The 20,799-nt window shown below is 37.1% G+C and overlaps 1 protein-coding gene across 5 annotated transcripts in view; it reads left to right on the top strand.

Moving 5' to 3' along the window:
* LAMA2 (laminin subunit alpha 2) overlaps positions 1-20,799 on the top strand; it is a 634,923-nt gene that overhangs the window by 506,678 nt on the left and 107,446 nt on the right. For all 5 annotated transcript variants that reach the window (XM_016956287.4, XM_054686299.2, XM_054686300.2 and 2 more), the window contains 3 exons: positions 7,034-7,150; positions 8,140-8,303; positions 9,639-9,777. In XM_016956287.4, the coding sequence (XP_016811776.1) occupies positions 7,034-7,150; positions 8,140-8,303; positions 9,639-9,777 (420 nt within the window). The remainder of the gene's footprint in view (positions 1-7,033; positions 7,151-8,139; positions 8,304-9,638; positions 9,778-20,799) is intronic.

Consider the following 20,799-nt stretch of genomic DNA (forward strand, 5'->3'; position numbering starts at 1 on the left):
AAATTTACCTTTGCTGTTTTCAAAGTATCTGACTCCAACAGGTCAGAAAACAGCAGCAGACCTATACGTCTCTAACACATAATTTCACCTTCAACAGTAACTCAGCACCCTCTGGCATATAGTATGTATGTAGAAATGTTTGTTGAATGACAGTAACAATTGAATACAATGAACCAGGATTTTTAAAATCTATTCATTTCTATTTTCCTTTAGATTAAGTAGTAAGAGGAAGAATTACATTTTTTTAATATATTTTATTTCCGTGTCCCTCTTCTGGGACTTAGCCTTGTCATTCTGGTAGAATATTGAAGAGGCTTACTTTTTTTCTTCACTGATGCACCTAACCCATTTGGAGTCTACTGACATGCTAGCAGTATTCCAGAAATACTGCTGTGAGGCAGGATGCTGGGCCACTGTCCTGTCACAGGCTCCAGCATGATTCGCCCTGCTCGGTGACACACCAGCCGTGTGACTTACCCGAAGGTGCACCTGTCTATTTTATGGCAACCGTTTGATAAATGAAAATTACCTGTGTGGAAAGCATAGTAAGTATTTGAGAAATATTTCAAGAAGAGTTATATGGCACAGTCAATAGTACCTTTAGCTATTCGTTTCTTTTAGTGATGTTTAAAACCAGAAGTCATCATTCTTGGGCACCCCTACACATACCTGGAGCTTATGTATAGTCAGTATTGAAATTCTGAGTGGTCCTTTTTGGATTTTCCTTGTATGTGCCACGTTTAACTAAAGACTTGTTAAAAAGTTATTGGATAAAATAGATAAACTAACTGAATCAATATGAATAAGGCATAGATTATTTATGGTTGCTTAAACCAAATAAATAATTTGGTTGCTGCCAAAATGGCTGAAAATCACGTGGAGTGTTTGTTAAGCCAACAGGTTTCATGGGCTCCCACCTAGAGAGTCTGTGTAGGCTGCTCTGGGGTTTGGCCCCATGTGTACATTCTAACACTCTCCCTGGGCTAATCTGATGCCTATACAGGTTCGAGGAAAACTGACACATTGCATCTATTTGATTGAATAATAAGCTGCATTTTAAATAAATAACTCCCTTATAACTGTGTCCACAGTGAAGGTAACACAATTAATACCCAACTCAAAAACTTTTTATTTATTTTAAGGTGGTATGTAATTTTCTTTTTAAAAATTTTATCAAGCCTCTAATTCATTCAGGAAACGTGCTAGACACCAAAATTGATTGTGTCAGTGATGAGCCCCCTTAGAGCAGCAGCCTCAGCATAACCTAGCAACTTGTCAAAAAGACAAATTCTTGGACCCCATCCCTAAATGACCAACTCAGAAACTCTGAGAATGGGGCCCAGAAATCTGTGTTTTAAAAATTCCTCCAGTGATTCAGATGCAGCTTCAAGGTTGAGAACCACGGGTATAAACACTAAAACACCATCTCTGATTACTTCAAGTAACTTGTATTTAGTGGGAGGTACACATAAGCAAACCACTCCATACGCTACCATAATTATCACAGGGGTAAGCAAAGGAGGGAGTCTAAGTCACCCCTGAGTTTAGGAAGAGCTTTGTAGAGGCCCTGACACTTGTGCTAGATCCTAAAGGATAAGCACTGGGTCACAGAAGAAGAAAGAGAAGAACATTTCAGAAACTGGGAAAAACATATACAAAGGCATGGAGGAAAGAAAATGACATTTTGGGGGAAAGTTCAGTGGTTTGATAGGCTTGGAAAGAAGACTGCATGTGAACGACTGAAGGGATAGAAAGAAAGAGAAGACAGGCAGAGTGCAGACCTTCAGTTATAAGAGAATCGCATTGTGAGACTAAGCTAAGGAATTGGTTTTTATCCTGAGAGCCATAGGAAGCAATTGAAATATTGCAGTCATGGGTTAAAATAAAATGTTGCGGAATTTGAGTGGCTCACTTAAACTGAATAAATGGTTTTTTATCGGAAAATAGTGTGATATTAGGCTAGAAAAGTAGGCTGAGATAATATTTATCTACATGTCTGTCAGGTACCTACCATATCAAGGTACTGTTGGTAACCAGGGTATTTGAGGTTGAATAGAAATGATTCCTGGCCTCAAAGAATTTACAACCTCCTGAAAAATTCAGACATGTTAACCTTTCACTCTACATAATACTATGATAATATTGACTGGGAGATTCAGCAAAAGTTTCGCAAAAATGACAGCATCATAGCAGAAGTGGAGAGGAATTGGAAGAAAGACAGAGCAACAGGAACCCCAGCCAGAGCTTTGGAAGTGTAAGGTGATCTTAGGAAGTGTCCAGTACAGCAGAAAAACTTTCAAAAGCTACGTAAAAATCTGTAGCAGAGAAGTCTCTGGAATTTGGAGCCAGATCATAGAAGGCTTTGGATGCAGCCAACTAGATGGTGATGGAGTTGGAAAGGCATTTCCAGCAGTGGAGAGAGGGCTAAGGGAACTGGGGACGTCATGGGCAGAAAAGAGAAGACAAATATTTCAGTGAAGCAAAATAATATGTATTGAGCAGTCTATCCCCAAGTCTACCATTATATCCTTGCCAAAGAAGGTAGTGCGGATCAAGTAAAGAGTAAGTTGCTACATAAAGAATACACAGGCCAGCCTGAGCAACATGGTGACACCCTATCTCTATAGAAAAATACAAAAATTAGTCGGGCATGGTGGTGCATGCCTGTGGTCCCAGCTACTTGGAGGCTGAGGTGGGAGGATTGCTTGAGCCCAGAAGTTTGAGCCTGCAGTGAGCTGTGATTATGCCACAGCACTCCAGCCTGGATGACAGTGAGACCCTGTCTCAAAAAAAAAAGAAAAAGAAAATAAAAGAAAACAAGAATAGACAGGAAGATAGCTTTTGCAGGTTCCTGAAGAATCTACCACACCAACACACCAAAAAAAAGAAAGAAAGAAAAAGAAAGTGTTCAATTTGCAAAGCTCTGGAATAAATAAAGATCTAATTAATTACAAGTTAAAAGTAGAAATATAATCAACCTTCATATAAAACAATAATTGAGCAATTATACTTATGCCATACTTTTTGTAGAATAATTCTCCCTATACATAGGCCTTCTTTCTGTTTCTTAAATACTCTAAGTTTCCTATCTTAGGTATTTTATATGCTACATCATTTTCTATCTGTGCCTCTCTTTGTTTTTATTGTACTCATCTAATCTTTCTTTAAGAATATATTATACATTAATTTACTCATTCATTTTATCTCTCCTCCACACAAGCCATGAGGAACATGTGTTCTTCCTCACATCCCCCAATCCTAGAACAGTATCTAGCAAAGGCAAAACAGATTGTTTTCCGTGAATAAATAAAGTGCCGTAGAACAAACCCAGATACTCTATACTTTTGTCAATATTTGTGAGCTCCAAATTTCCATCTTTTCTCGGTTCAAAGCTAGAACCCATCAGTATCTAATCTACCCTCTAAAATTTCTTTAACCTCATCCCAGCACTCTGGGAGGCTGAGGCAGGAGGATCATGAGGTCAGGAGATCGAGACCATCCTGGCTAACACGGTGAAACCCCATCTCTACTGAAAATGAAAATTTAAAAAAAAAATACAAAAATAAAAAAAATTAGCCAGGCGTGGTGGCAGGCACCTGTAGTCCCTACTCGGGAGGCTGAGGCGGGAGAATGGTGTGAACCTGGGAGGCAGAGCTTGCAGTGAGCCGAGATTGCTCCACTGCACTCCAGCCTGGGCGACAGAGCGAGACTCCGTCTCAGAAAAAAAAAAAAAAAAAAATTCTTTAACCTCTTGATCATCATTTCTGATTGAGTATGATAAGAAGCACATTTTGATCTTTGCATGACAATTGACTCCCTAAAGTGACTCAATTAGAGCTTTTACAAAAGATTCTAACTCACTACTTTATTGAAATCAAAATATATATAGCTCTTCAATTAACACACGTGTGGAAATAGTTTCCCTGTTTCCAGTGGCACAGCATTTTAAATTACCTTGATCCATTAATTCAAACAAGCCATGTTGTAAAAGATTCTTGTGTTTCTGTACATGCTATACTTTAAGTAAGTTCATACAAAAGCTAAGGGCTAAAATTGGCAGTTGTGTAAAAGAATGTTAGACCCTTGGAAGATAAGATATGACTTGTAATCAGGGACATTGTAATCAGGGACATTGGGACTCTTCCTACATTTGTTGTCTGTGAAGAGTGAATGACATATCAAAACTTCCCCTGAATTAGTGATGGGAGTAGCTGAATGAGCCAAGTGTCAGCAGCACAAGTCCCAGGAATGGACTTCATTTTCTTTTTTCTTTCTTTTCTTTTTGGTTTTTTTTTTTTTTTGAGACAGAGTTTCGCTCTTGTCACCCAGGCTGGATTGCAATGGTGCAATCTTGGCTCACTTTAACCTCCACCTCTCGGGTCAAGTGATTCTCCTGCCTCAGCCTCCCGAGTAGCTGAGATTACAGGCATGCACCACTACACCCAGCTAATTTTGTATTTTTCGTAGAGTTGAGGTTTCACCATGTTGGCCAGGCTGGTCTCGGACTTCTGACCTCAGGTGATCCACCTGCCTCGGCCTCCCAAAGTGCTGGGATAACAGGCATGAGCCACCGTGCCTGACTCATTTTCATTTATTTATTGAAAAATATTTATTGAGGAAACTCATCTACATACTAGAGATTGTGATACATAAGACTGTCTTTATGGAATTTGTGTTACAGTGCAGGAGACAGTCACTAAACCAATAAACAAGCATAAGCTACGACCATAAAGTCTGGATGCATGGGCTGATATACATAAGTTGTTTATTGATATGTAATACATGGTATGTTGCATGATATTGCATAATAGATTCAATGTGTTGTCCTTCATTAACAATGTGTAGTTCAACAGGCTGTGCCTTTCTGCTAGTCCCTGTACATGTATCTGTGATGCATTGGTATTTCTGATTTTTATTACATAATCTTTGTTTTTAGCAACTCCCAGCAAAAGTAATCAAGATGAATCAATCTATATAAAAAAGAAAATAATATTATCTATGTTTCTACCAATCTGTAGAATATAATTCAGATAAATGGGTTCTAAGAAGAACAAAATAAGATAATTATAATAGTTAAAATTACAGTGTTACTGGGTGCCAGGCAGTGTTCTAAGCTAATTCTTCTCTAATTTTACAATGTCTATCAATCACGTGGGGTTCTTGTTAAAGTGCAGATTCTGAGTCAGTAGTTCCCAGGAATGGATTGAGATTATGCATTTCTAATGAGCTTCCAGGTGACGCTGATGCTGCTGGTGAATGGGCTGCACATTAAGTAGGGAGGGACTAAACATTTTGTATGAAGGTAAATTACTTCCTTAAGGTTTCATAGCTTGGGAGTGAGCAGAGCTGTGATCCCAAACCAGAAGGGCTGTCACTTGGATGTAGCTTTTAATCACTGTGCCCTAGTACATAGAGAATGATTGAGACAAGGATGGGTGCTATTTTAGATAGGTAATCAGAGGAGTGGCTATTACCAGAACGGAGGGAGGAAACAAGCCAAAGAGTAGGAAGAGCACATAGTGGGAAGATCTGCAAGTGCAAAGGCTTAGAGGCAGGAACTAGATGTATGTACCTGGCAACATAGTGAATTGGTTGGTGAAGGGAAGGAAAGAAGGGTATGAAATTAGCACTAGCTCAGTGCAAATTTTAAGACTGTGATTTCTATAATAGAAGAGATAGTATTTTCGTAGTCAAGGACCCAGGATCTATCATTAAGTAGACAGGGGTTTAAATCTTAATCACACTGTACTATGTGACCTTAAAGGAATCATTTAATATCTTAGTTCATCTGAGCTGCTATAGCAAGAGACCAAAAACTGAGTGGCTTATATGCAATCAAAACTTATTTCTTATGGTTCTGGAGGCTGGGAAATCCACGATCAAAGTATTGGCAGATTTGGTGTCTGATGAGGGACCACTTTCTGGTTCATAGACACCGTTTTCACTGTGTCCTCACATGGTAAAAGGATGAACAAGCTCCTTCAGGTCTTTTTTATAAGGGCAGTAATCCCGTTTATGAAGTCTCTGCTTCATGACCTGGTCACCTCCAAAGGCCCCACTTCCTAATCCTATCACCTTGAGGATTAGGATTTCAACATATGAATTTTCAGGGGACACAAACATTCAGACCACTGCCCTTTACTTATTCAATTTCCCACTTATGTAAAAAGTGATCAACATGGGATCCAAAGATTGGAATAACAAAATGCTTACAAACTGTCTGGCACATATTGAGATCTAAATGAATTAGCATTATTGTCTATCGAAAAAAAACTATAAGTGGTCAAAGCTTAAAATTATAATTGATGCAGTTTAATCTGTAGGTAGAATGGTGATTTCAGGAATAGGAATGAATCAGAAGTATAAAGAATAAAATAAGTAAAAAATGGACCCCAAATGGAGAAATAGCAATATTTGTCTCTCACTGATTTTACTCTTCTAGGCCAGGATTGAGTTTCATGTAGTTTTGAGACAAGCTATATTTTCCAAAGAAAAATTATAATCTATTCTCTCATGAAACAGTCCATTAGGTTGATTCTTCCATGTGATAGTTTCTCTATTTCTTAAAAAGTATTTTCCCTAAGTTTCCTTAAAAATCTCACTTCAAATTTCACAGAACTCCCATTGAATACATCTGCTTATGTTTATGCTCACAAAGTACTCATTTGTATATGGATTCTAGAATTCAATATGTAGTATCAATATAACTATTCAGCACTTATATTTTAGTTAGAAATGGATGCTCCATCTTTCTTTAAAAGTAGTTTTAATTCCTTAACTAGTATTGCATAACTTTTCTTCGCTTGGATGACTTTCTCACAATGAGAAGAAGAAATAACCTGTACAAGCCTCTACATAGAAGAACTCTTCAAGGACTGGCTAAGTAGTTTATATTATTCTCATCTAGCCACACTTCAACATGATGTACCTTTTTTGCCAAGCTTTTATTCAAACAGCTCAGGAAAGTCAGGAACACAAGGGGTAGGATTTTATGAAAATGCAATTTTCATGTCTTGTTCATAATGGTCTACAGAAAAAGAAGGAGGCTGTTGAAAGTGGCAAACGACAAATTGAGAACACTTTAAAAGAGGGCAATGACATACTCGATGAAGCCAACCGTCTTGCAGATGAAATCAACTCCATCATAGACGTGAGTATTGGGTAAAACTCAAAAGAGAGATGATAATGAATAAATGGGAGCTGATGAGAAAGCTCAGTAATAGAAGCAAATACTAGTACTTGTTTTCTTGTGGAGATAAAATTATTTTTGCATTATTCTACTGTGACCATGCCTATCTATTGGTGACAACTGGAATATCACTTTGTTCTCCCAATGGACATGAGTGTTTGTGTAAGTGTACTCACACATTCACACATATCTGTTTTTGTCCACAGCGATGAAGGACATTTCTTGTTCCTAGAGCAGCACTTACAATCTGCTTCAATATTTATATAACATTAGTTAAAAGACAAATGTAAATTTACAAACAGGCTTTTAACATGTAATGTCTAATGCATTACATAGAGTGATATGTGGTCATAGAAATGCAAATGGCCTAAGAGATCCTAATGACATGTATACCTATGAAGTGGCATTGTTTAAATTGATAGGCTTTTCTTGGTCTAAGTTGGTTTCTTAAATTTCCTAGTCTATTCCATTAGATAATGACTTTAATTCTCTATTCTTTTTGCTATGTTAGTAAGTTTGAAGTTTCATTTTAAAACTAAACATGTGGGCCAGGCACAGTGGCTCACGCCTGTAATCCCAGCACTTTGGGAGGCCGAGGTGGGCAGATTGCCTGAGCTCGGGAGTTCAAAACCAGCCTGGGCAACATGGCGAAACCCCGTCTCTACTAAATATTCAAAAAATTAGCCGGGTGTGGTGGTGGGCACCTGTAATCCCAGCTACTCAGGAGGCTGAGGCAGGAGAATTGCTTGAACCAGGGAGGCAGAGGTTGCAGTGAGCTGAGATCGCACCACTGCATTCCAGCCTGGGTGACAGAGCAAGACTCTGTCTCAAAAAAAAAAAAAAAAAAAAAAACTAAACTAAACATGTATAGTTATGTCTCATAGAGAAATTAGTAAAAGAGAGGAGGCTTGAATTCACTTGCTTAAAATGCCCTCTTCTCTACATATCAGTATGTTGAAGACATCCAAACTAAATTGCCACCTATGTCTGAGGAGCTTAATGATAAAATAGATGACCTCTCCCAAGAAATAAAGGACAGGAAGCTTGCTGAGAAGGTGTCCCAGGCTGAGAGCCACGCAGCTCAGTTGAATGACTCATCTGCTGTCCTTGATGGGTATGTCATTTGTTTTTGGAAATGTTTGTGTATTTTGATGCTTGTCCAAAGGTTTTGACTAGCATAAATAGTAGAGAATCATTTTCAAATCCTGATTTCTGTTAATTATGAACACACTAGCTATATGGCCTTTCTGTGGATAGGCTTAATTAGGAGGGTCTGGGCAAAGCTTCGCTACAGCAGCATCAAAAGTCTGAGTTACAAGTAGACTCAAATATGGCTTAGTAGGAAGTGAACATAGCCCTAGGCTACACTTAGAAAAAATTATTTTCTGTTCTTCATTAAAAAGCACAGTGGTTGCCTTATTAGCATTTTAAATAACATATATGAAAACACATTCTGTTTCAAATTTCAGTTTCATGTTTCTAATGGAATCAAAACAATTTATTGTTAAAAGGATGGCTTTTGAAAATTTGGTCCCATACGTAGTCCTTAAGTCTTTTTTATTTTTCCTCTTTTAAGCTCCAGGGAGATATTACATTTTCTCCTGTAAAATAGCAGCTTATTCTAGCTGGGATTATTACATAGGTCATAGGAGGGAGAGTAAAGAGGGAAGTATATATTTGACTTACAAACAGCCTTCTGTGTATAACTGATATGCTTTTCCTACAACTTTGGGATTGTCGTAATTTAATAGCGGTGCTATTAGCCCCAAGAATAATTTGCCCAAATAAATCTACATCACATGCAAAGCTTTGTTCTCATACTTAATACTTACTGTTATAAAGAAAAAATACTAATGTTTGAAGACCTTGGACAATATATGAACTCTATCATTTTATTTTATGTCAAACTTTTGCCACTTTATAATGAAGGGTGGGTGGCAGATGAAACACAAAGCTAGGTATCATCAGATCCAGGCTCTAAGTCCTTACTTGGGGACATATTGGTCATTTGGCCTGAAACAGGCCATTTAACCTTCTGAAATTCACTTAGTCTCTTCTGGGAAGGGCACCTACCCCAGAAAGATTTTGTGAAATTAATTCCAGTAATGTAGTACAAGTGCTCTGAATCTCACAGCATGCTTCACAAATAAAGTGAAGAATTGTCTCATATCACACACCTGCTAGAGCACCTGGTTGCAGAGACTTTTGGAGGATGCTATGGGTATTTAAGATATGTTGATAGTATTTCATAGCTGAATTATTAGAAATATAAGTTTAGGTTATAGAAAACTACAGGACAATATAATAAGTAGATACTTCACTATTATTTGGAATTGTCATAGATATATTGGCCACGATCATTTGGAAGCCAGATTTCTTATAATTAGGACGTTCTTCATTTGAGTACCATTGAGTGCCCTGACATTCTTTTTTTGAATCATCCCACCAGAATCCTTGATGAGGCTAAAAACATCTCCTTCAATGCCACTGCAGCCTTCAAAGCTTACAGCAATATTAAGGACTATATTGATGAAGCTGAGAAAGTTGCCAAAGAAGCCAAAGATCTTGCACATGAAGCTACAAAACTGGTAAGAAACAAATGGCGCATGTGCTGGGAATGGAAGTCAACCTTTTTGAATTTTTCAAATGTAAGTCAGTCTGGAAAATCCCAGTAAATTGGCATATTTGTTTTGGGTTATTTTTGAAAACCTCTTTTAAAATTTACCTAAAATAAATTATCAGTATGCTATAATTATAGCAGAACTCTTTTCTCAGTCACCCACTACCACTGTTAGGGTCTTAAAATTATCTCAGAAACCAAGCAAGTTTGTGCTACCAACTCACAAAATAAAACAGGCAAAGGCAACACTCTGGATAGGGAATTTTATCACCATTATCTCAAATGGCATTAGTAAAAAAGAAAAAAAAGTAACCATTGCATATAATCACACACAAGTTGGTTACATATGAAGTTTGGCTATAAAACACACTTTTTAATAAAAACATACTGGATCATATGCTTCTAAACAATTTATACCATGTTTATGAATTAATGAATTTTTATGAATTTTTGAATTAAAAAGCTCTTAACCTTTGGCTACAATCATTGTTCATAATACATTTGGAACAAGTATTTTAGAGTTTGGGCATTCCAAGTTCTATCACATTATTTGAATGCCTTCAATGGTGACAAATCTTTACGCTTTAGATGTAAAGCAACATTTTGTACATGAGTTGTGTGATAGTAAGTTGGTAGTACTATTTCAGGTTAAAAAAATCTCATAGGAATCATCCTGAATAAAATGTTCAGAACCATCATTTATTTATTTTGTTTCACATAGAACCTACCAAACACATGAGAATTTTTTTGGGGAGAAATCTGATTGGACATTTGACTGTGAGTGAAATACACATAAGCAGTGGTGTTAAAGAAACTGATCAATATTTTCTTTGCTTCAGTGTTGGGCAAAAATACTTTCTAGGATTTAGGGGATATTAGAGATATCCCCTAAATGAACCAGTCTTAGCAGGTTCATTTTGTGATCATAATGAAACATCATATTCTATGAGCAATTTGTACTGTTTTTGGTTTCTCTTGAGTGAGCCCTACTAATGTCGTATGTTCTGTTGACTTCTTATTCAAAATAGTGGCATGATCATTGCAGAAGCGTTTCTATGTTCAGTTATCCTTTCAGAATGAATCTACTTTTCAAATCTAAACTAAATTTTAATCCATCTTCTGATAGATAATTTTCTATTTTAAAGACCCTAATTTCAAGTTCACCATTTTCATTTCACCTGTTTTATTGTATGATTATTTTCAGCACCTAAAATGGTGCCTGGCAAATAGTAGGCACTTATAAATGAATGAGTGAATTTTTTCATTATAATTGACACCTTTTATGCCTATTCATAATCTTTTATACCAATAAAAATTTCCTATAGTAATTGCTTCATCCTTATAAATTTCTTGTAACATTTTATGATAAGGAGGTGTTTAATTTTACCCTAATTTAATACCTTTAGGAAAAATCATTTTTTGCCAACATGAAGTGTGCACTTACTTCTTACCACCCATGCTTATACATGGTAGGCTAACCAACCTCAAACAGAGAGTGATGGTGAGTTGTAATGCATTACACCATGTCTGCTGTTATCATTATTCCTTCTCTCTTTCCACAATCATTTAAAAATAATTAAATGTCTGAAAAATTACAAAATAAGTGCTATAGAGAATCACTGATTTATTAAATGACTATCGGATAAGAAAAAGAAGACAATCTGTCCCAGAAATTTTGTTGGAATGTTTTTCATGAACAGAATGAATAAAATTTTAGTTTAATAGATCAGTATAATATAGTTCTACTTTGCTGGAAAAGAAATATATTTGAAAAGCATTATGTTGAGTAATTATCTAGATAGGACGAACATCCCATAAATATAAGATCTGATATAAAAGCTATAGCTCAACAGAGAAGAATGAGATTAAATGTATTATTAAGTATAGAAGAGTTCAAAGCTTAACAATACAGAAGAGTCCTCTACTCCTTTGAGTCTAGTCCTATAAAGAAGGAAGAATGTTTTCAATAACTTAAAAGGAAAAACAAAGAAACAAATTATACATTTGCAGGAGAAAAGGAAAAGGTCAAGTAATAAAGCAACCAACGACCACTATGAAGAAAGTGGAGGTCAGACAATTTGAGAAGAAAAAAAGCATTGAAAATACCATAAGAAAAGAAACAAAGAAATGATAGAAATAACCTCCAAGCATAATTAAGACAATGTTTAAAATCAACTTTGATTTTTTTAAAATGTACTTGTCTTCCTATATATAAACACACATAGACAATCAAGAATCACATTGAAAGGAAAATATGAGTGAGAAGGAAGTGGATCCTTTATAAGCAGGAGAAAGCTAATACGATTTGTTTGTACTGCAGTATTATTTTGTAAAGAGTAATAGCTACTTGTCTTGCATAACTAATTTCTTTAAATATCAGAATGAAATGTTATTTTAAGAATTTAGACATCATGAAATAACAAATGCTATTTTTCTGTTGGTGTCGGGTGAGGAAAGTACTATAAAGCATTTGTTTTCCTACATATAATCACCAAGAAAATATCTCATTTAGTACTTCTCTAGAGGGTGCAAGGAAAACAGAAAGGAGATATGTCACTCATAAAATGGAATAAAAATGGAATATGGACATCAGTAATTTTTTCTCATCTTAGTTGTTTTGATCCTTTAAGAGACTCTAAAATAACAGAGAATTAGATGTTTTTAAAACATTTCCAGGTCATAGTAAACTCAAAGTCTACATTATCTATCAGATCAGATTTTTAAAATTGATGAATGTATTAATGTTCTCTAGAAGGACAGAACTAATAGGATAGATGTATACAAGAAGGGGGGTTTATTAAGGAATATCGACCCACATCATCACAAGATGAAGTCCCACAATAGGCCATCTGCAAGCTGAGGAGCAGGGAAGCCAGCCTGAGTCCCAAAATCTCAAAAGTAGGGAAGCTGACAGTGCAGCCTTCAGTCTGTGGTTGAAGGCCTGACAGCCCCTGGCAAACCCCTGGTGTAAGTCCAGGAATCCAAAAGCTGAAGAACTTGGAGTGTGATGTTCAAGGGCAGGAAGTATCCAGCATGGGTGAAAGATGAAGGCTGGAAGAGTCAGAAGATCTGCTCTTTCCACTTTCTTCTGCCTGCTTTTATTCTAGCCACACTGGCAGCTGATTAGATGGTGCCCACCCACATTGAGGGTGGGTCTGCCTCTTCCAGTCCAGTGACTCAAATTTTAATCTCCTTTGGCAACACCCTCACAGAGACACCCAGGAACAATACTTTGCATCCTTCAATCCAATCAAGCTGATACTCAATATTAATCATCACAAGTCCACCCCTTGTCAACTTGAACCCATACACATCTCCTGAAATCATACATAATCTCCAAATAAAGACAATAATAACATCATAATTATACCTAACATAATACAGCTATCCCTTGTACAATCAGAAGCACACTAATCCTTAACCTAAATGCTATTACATAAAGTTAACAACACTTAAATGCTGATACGAAGTCAATAAATTTTATGTCACATGATAAAGGAAAAAGAAAGCAAATGAAGATATTTTCCTAGTACAAGTGTATACATGCACAAACATATTCTTAACAGAATAAGGAGGAAATATATGACAATTACAGTCTTCATTTCTGCAACTGGCCACGTGGTTGTAGCTGGTATTGATGACTACCTTCTTCTACTAACCATTATGTATTCCCTTTGCCTTCTGCAAGCACCTCAGCGGGTCATGGCTTTTTACCTGTTGGGGTGACCCAAACCTTTATTCTGGAAGGACCTGTGCCATTTGTAGTCCTGTCTGGATTGGGTTGGATTGGGTTGTTGTAGTTTCCCATTGACCTTAAACACAGAGGATGGTAATATTAAGAGATGCCCTATGGGATCTCCTGTATTCCATGCATGCTCTTCCTTGCCTTCATTGTGGAATAGTAGACTGATTTCACCTTGATATTCTGGGTCAATTACCCAGCCAACACTTTAACCCCCTTCTTAGCCTGTTGACTTGGAGGTAGGAGGGCCCCAATTGGCCAGGTGGTAATCTTAACTTCCAGTTTAATGGAATCATTGTTGTATCCCTTGGTGACAGCATTCTTCCCTCTGGAACTAAGATGTCTAGCCCAGCAGAACATAATGTTGTGGGAACAGGAAGCAAAATTTTGCTAGTGGGTCACTAGCGGTGATGGTGAATGGTGCCACTTCCGCTTCCACCCCTTGATTCTGGGACCCGTGAACACTGGCTATGGGAGAAACAGTACCATATTTTGTACACTGATTCAAGGCATACACAGCCTTCTGGAGAACTTTGCCCCAGTCCGGCAAAGTATTGTCACCTAGTTGGCATTGTAATTATGACTTCAAAAGGGCATTCCACAATTATATCAATCCAGCTGCTTCAGGATGATGGGAAACATGGTAAGACCAGTGAATTCCATGAGCATGAGCCCAGGGCTGCACTTCTTTAGCTGTAAAGTGAGTGCCTTGTTCAGAGGCAATGCTGTGTGGAATACCATGACAGCGAATAAGGCATTCTGGGAGTTCACGGATGGTACTCTTGGCAGAAACACTGGGCATAGGATGGGCAAATCCATATCCAGAATAAGTGCCTATTCCAGTGAGGACAAACCTCTGCCTTTCCATGATGGAAGAGGTCTGATATAATCAACCTGCCACCAAGAAGCTGGCTGATCACCCTGAGGAAGGATGCCAGACGGAGGGCTCAGTGTTGGTTTCTGCTGCTGGCAAATTGGGCACTCACCGGTGGCTATAGTCAGGTCAGTCCATGTTGCTGAGCCTATGCATAACCTCCATTCCTGCCACCATGGCCACTGTGTTCATGAGCCCATTGAGCGATGACAGGGTGGCTGGGGAAAGAGGCTGAGTGGTGTACACAGAATGAGTCATCCTATCCACTTGATTATTAAAATCCTCCTCAGCTGAGGTCACCCGTTGGTGAGCACTCACATAGGATACAAATATCTTCACAGTTTTTGACCACTCAGAGAGGTCCATCCACATACCTCTTCCCCAGATTACTTTGCCACCAATTTTTTAATCATGCTTCTTCCAAGTCCCTGACCATCCAGCCAAACCATTGGCTACAGCACATTAATTAGTATATAATTACACATCTGGCCATTTCTTCTTCCAAGCAAGTGCACAACCAGGTGCACTGCTCAAAATTCTGCCCCCTGGGAAGACTTCCCTTTGCCACTGTCCTTCAGGGATGTCCTAGAAAGGGGCTGTAGTGCTGCAGCTGTCCACTTTTGGGTGCTACCTGCATATCTTGCAGAATCATCTGTGAACCAGGTCCTAGTCTTCTCTTCCTCTGTCAACTGATCATGGGGAACTCCCTGTGAGGCCATCAGTGCAGGCTGGGGGAGAGAAGGCAGGGTGGCAGGAGTGGAGGCCATGGGCATTTGAGCCACTTCCTCATGCAACTTACTTGTGCCTTTAGGACTGGCTCGAGCCTGATCATGTATATACCACTTACAGTTGATGATGGAAGGCTGCTGTGTATGCCCAACTTTATGGCTAGATGGGTCAGAAAGCATCCAGTTCATGAAAGGCAATTTAGGTTGCATGGTGACTTGATGACCTACAGTCAAACGTTCAGTTTCTACCAAAGCCCAGTAACAGGCCAAGAGTTGTCTCTCAAATGGAGAGTAGTGATCTGCAGAAGATGGCAGGGCCTTGCTCCAAAATCCTAGAGGCTTCCACCTCTAGGAGTCACCTATGGGAGCCTGCCAAAGGCTTCAAACAGGATCCCTGTCTGCCATTGACACCTCAAGGACCATTGGATCTGCTAGGTCATATGGCCCAATTGGCAGAGCAGTTTGCACAGCAGTCTGGACTTGTTGCAGAGCCCACTTAAAATTGGCAGCCTTTCAGGTCACTCAATAAATGGGCCCATTTTAACACACCCAGGAACGATGCTTTGCATCCTTCAATACAATCAAGTTGGCACTCAGTATTAACCATCACAGTGAATGAATAGATTTTCTATGATGTTGACTCCTTGGAATGACCACCAGAGGCAATAAGCACACTCTCAGTGACACGAGGATATGAGGCCCTCCTCTGCCCATTTCCACTGGAAATGTCTTAGATGTCTTAGTGCTTTTCAATCAGGTATATCCAAACAACAAACAAACAAACAAAATAAGACTAATGCAGAATGAATTCCATAGTTCAGGTTCTTCAAGATAATGGAAAATTATCACATAATCTCCCCCTGTTTTGAAACATTATCTTCTTTCCTTCCTTTCCTCCCTTTCTCCCTTTGTCTAAGTCAGTGGAATAGTCTAGTTTAACTTTGATGTAGAAAATTTAGACAGTCCTCAACCTCTCTAGGTATGCTGAATTAAAAAAAAAAAAGAATGACATTTTTACTTCCCATGGCAAATGGAGTTCTCCTCTTTCTTCTGTTCCTCTTCTTCACCTTGCAATGACTGTCATTTTGTAAAACTTTCTCTCTGTCTCTGTCTCTCTTACACACACATACACTCACAATGTTCCTTAATATCTTCTAATCCTGAATTTCCTTTCTCAATTTGTTTAGTTAGATCTTCACTAGAAATAAGTATTAGAAATTGGGAAAAGTTTATACTGGTTGTATTAGGGTTCTCCAAATAGAACTATTAGGAGATGGATAGATAGATACATTGATTGATAGATGACAGATAGATGAATGGATGGATAGGTGGATAATAGGCTGGTAGATGATAGATGGATGATAGACAGATTAGATAGATAAATAGATAGATAGATAGATTAGATAGATAGATAGATAGATAGATAGATAGATGATAGATAATAGATCAGATGATAGACAGAAAGAATAAGAGATTTATTATGAAGAATTGGCTTACGTGATTATGGAGGCTGCAAAGTCCCAGTATCTGTGAGCTGCAGATCCATGATATAGTTCACTTTGAGTCCAAAGGCCAGAGAATCACGGGAGCTGATGGTACAAACCACAGTTCAAGAACTAGAGAGAAAATGAGATGAGATATCCCAGCTCAATCTGTAAGGCAGCAAAGAAGGGAAGGAATTCCTCCTTTCTTTGCTTTTTGTTCTATTCAGCCCTCAAGAGTTTGGGTGATGCACAACCATATTGAGGAGGGCAATCTCTTTTACTGTCATCCAGAAACACCCTCACAGACACACCCGGAAATAATGTTTAATTTAGGTGCCCATGGCCAGTCAAGTTGACACATACAATTTACAATCACACTGGCCTTCAACTCCAGCACACAATGTGGTCTTCCTCTTTATTCTCCAAATTCAAGTTCTCTTACTTGCTACAATTGTCCATATTTCTTGGGAACCATCATTCTAAAAAATGTTGACCAGGCCTTTCTTAGGCATTTCTAGGAAAAATAATATAAAATACAGAATCAAGTGAGGGGAGTTTAGATATAATGCATTTCTCATAGAAAAAACGATAGTGGGATGGTTAGTAAAGAACTGTGCTGTGTAAGCAAGATGTAAGCTTTAAACAAAGTGAAGAAAAGGGGAGAAGCCTAGAAAAAATAATATACAGAAAGAGAATATTCTTAAATATATGAACTTCTCTTATAGCAAATTTCCCAGTGTTCATTCCTAATACAAGGAGAGTAAAAACTCCATAGAAACCTCAAAAAGAGCTTTTTCTTGCAATGGGGTTAGGTGTCTAAGGAATAAACAGGACTTTTGAAACTTTACTGTTATGTGACAGATCAGTGAGGAGGAAACACGCTGATAAGAAGCACTGAACTACTACAAATACGTTTCATTTGCTATAAATACACTTCATTCACTGAACTATAATAAAATTCACTTCAAAAGGAATGTGAACAAAATGAAAGAACTTGGATATAAAGGGGCAAAAGTGAACAAAAAGATAGAAAATGTTGTACAAATCTAAGCATTATGGAAAGCATAATGATAATAATTATTAAATATGTGGAATTAAAAACAAAGTGGAACTAAAACACAAGAGACTAATAACATGGAAAATGGGGCAGGTAGTTATTTAATAAAAGTTTTTAATATTCTTGAATTCTGGGGAGGAAAGCAAAAAGCTAATTAACTTTAGTTTTCACTAGGAATATGTATTAAACATTGAAAAAAAATCTAGAAAAATAAAATTGACAGTATTCGAGTTCTCCAGAGAAACAGAACAAATTGGAAGTGTATATATACACAGATATATTATATATTTTAAAGAATTGACTCATGAGATTGTGGGGTCTGGCTGCAGGGAATAGGTGAATATTGCCGTCTTGAATCCAAAGGCAGTTTGGAGGCAGAATTTCTTCTTCTTCAGGGGACCTCAGTAATTCCTCTTAAGGCCTCTGACTGTTGGATGAGGTTCCCCAACATCATGGAGGGTGACCTGCTTTACTCAAAGTCTACTGACTGAAACGTTAATCACATCTAAAAAATACATTCACAGCAACATCTAGACTGCTGTTTTACCAAAAACCAAGTACCATAGCCTAGCCAAGTGGATATAAGTTAACGATCACAAACAGCTAAACATTCCAAACAAGCAGACAGAGAGAGAAAAAAATAAAGAAATGTGAAGGGGAGGAGAATTTTCAATCAATTCTGGAAAAGACAAAAAAAGAGAAAAAGAGAAACAAATCATAAATATAAAATATAATGGAATTAAATCCATATACAACAATCAGGGTAATTATCACCAGCTGCCTCAAGAAATAACCCCTGAAATCTCACATGATGGACATAATTCAAGTTTATGTCTCACATCACAACACAATGTGAGTTATACCACCTTTTGCATCTTGTAGTGACACCATACGGTGTAGCCTCCAAGGCAGGGAAGAGAAAAAATGAAGAGACATGTAGGCCCCTACCGTACTGGCTCATGTAGCCTGGACCACGTCTGGTCTGAGTCATTGACCAGAAGTAGCCGTGTGCCCCAAGCTAACTGTAAGGGAGGTCTGGAAAAGTAGGAGGCACATAGGATATTTGATGAGCACTAACTATCTCTGCTTCAGGTTGTCTTCATAATAAATGCAAACATTAAAATTGACATGTTACTGTGATTTTCATATTGGATTAAAATGTCTAAAACAAAGGGATTTGTCTATGTATGACTTACACAAATACCGCAAATCTTAGGGGAACAGAAAGACTGAAAATGAGAGAGAAGATACACTATGCAAACTCTAACCAGAAGAAAGCTGGTATGCTACCATTAATAGCAATCAAAAAGACTTTAATTTTTTTAAAAGAATTATTAAGGACAAAGAAAGTGATCATGATAGAATAAAAGGAACAAGGAAAACTAAAAAATTATGAGCCTGCAAGGTCATAATAACAAAGCCTATGGATAAATAAAGATAAATATATCAGAATGAGAACATTTTCATATATATAATAGGGAATTATTTTACCATATCTCTCTTAAAAAGTGATAGATCAAGCAAAGAGACACAGATTTTAAAAGTACCTTACACAAGATAACTTAATGGCCTTATAGAACTCTATGTCAACTAGATAATTAATTCTACATGCCCCATTCGATGAAGTAACTCATGAAACAAACAAAAGACCACAACCTAGATCATAAAGCAAGTATCAGCAAATCCTAATGATCCAATAGCATCTAGACTACATTCTCTTATCATAATGCAATACAATTAGAAATTGGTGCAAAACAATTGATAAAAAGTTTTAAAATAAAAAACATACTTCAAAGTAATCCATGGTTTGAGAAAAAAACACAGTTTAAATTTACGAAGTATTTAATAACAGAATGGAAATAAAATTTCACCTCAAAATTTGTGTGTGCAAATAAAGTGGTACCAACAGGAAAATGTACAGTTTGGAATGCAGATATTAGGCAAGGGTAAGAACTGATACTAATTATCTAAGGTTTCTGCTCAAGATGTTTAAAAAAGTACACAGAAAGAAATAAAAATAAAAGCAGAAATTAATGACCTAAGGAAAGGCATTAGACAGGGTTGACAAAACAGCAAGTTGATTCTTAGAATAAACTAGCAAATAAACAGAAGACAAGAACAATTAAGCAAACAAAGAGAGACAACACAAATGAATAGGATCAAGAATGAAAAGGGGATCATAACTGTAGATACATTATAGACTGAAAAATAAAAATGGATATATTGGAGGATATGAGCAATTTTATTCAAACACATTTGAATACTTAGGTGAAGTAAACAATAAGTTTAGAGCAAAATTTACTCAAAAAGAAATAGTACACCTGAGAACTATAACCGTTAAATAAATTGCATCAGTAGTTAATACAACAAAATAACAATATGTACAAAAATGTAAAGGACCCATTATGCAATTTGTTCCCAAGAATGGAAAAAGAAGAAAAATTTCCTCAGCTTATTTTATGAGGCTGATACAATCTTGATGGCAAGCCCTACAGAGGACAGTACTACAAAGAAAAACTATAGGCCAGTTATTTAAATAGAGAAGCTATAAATGAAATATTATAAAACCCAGTTCAAATGTACATATTTTAAAGATCTGTAAATATACAGTAAAACATTAACATTTGCCAGATATGGATGATGGGAATAGAGGTGTCTGTATTAATTTCTAATCGTATCTATCTTATTTCCTACTTAAATAGTTTAATTAAAATGAACCTCAGAGGAGATAGAAAATCTGTCCTGCAATAAAATCTGTTCTAAAATAATAAAGAAAATAGGTCTAAAATGGGTCTGGAAATGAAACAACAACCCTCATCCTTTACACCAGCAAGAAGTTCTAAATTTCTTTCTTTTTCTAAATTCATGATGCATACATGTTTTAATTTCTTTTAAATGATCAGAGGCTGATAATTGCAAGCAACAATCCCCTAACCTAACTTTTCTCTCAACTAAGCTCACAGCTCCAGGATCAACAATTCCAAATCTTTCAAATATTCTTCTTTTACTACATCTCTTAGTAATATTATTGTGCCATCACGTATTTCATTAAGTGGGGCATTATCTATTTAATTACTGCTATGATGAAGGAGATGTAGTTCACTT

This window comes from Pan troglodytes, chromosome 5 (assembly GCF_028858775.2).
Source record: "Pan troglodytes isolate AG18354 chromosome 5, NHGRI_mPanTro3-v2.0_pri, whole genome shotgun sequence".
Lineage (NCBI taxonomy): Eukaryota > Metazoa > Chordata > Mammalia > Primates > Hominidae > Pan > Pan troglodytes.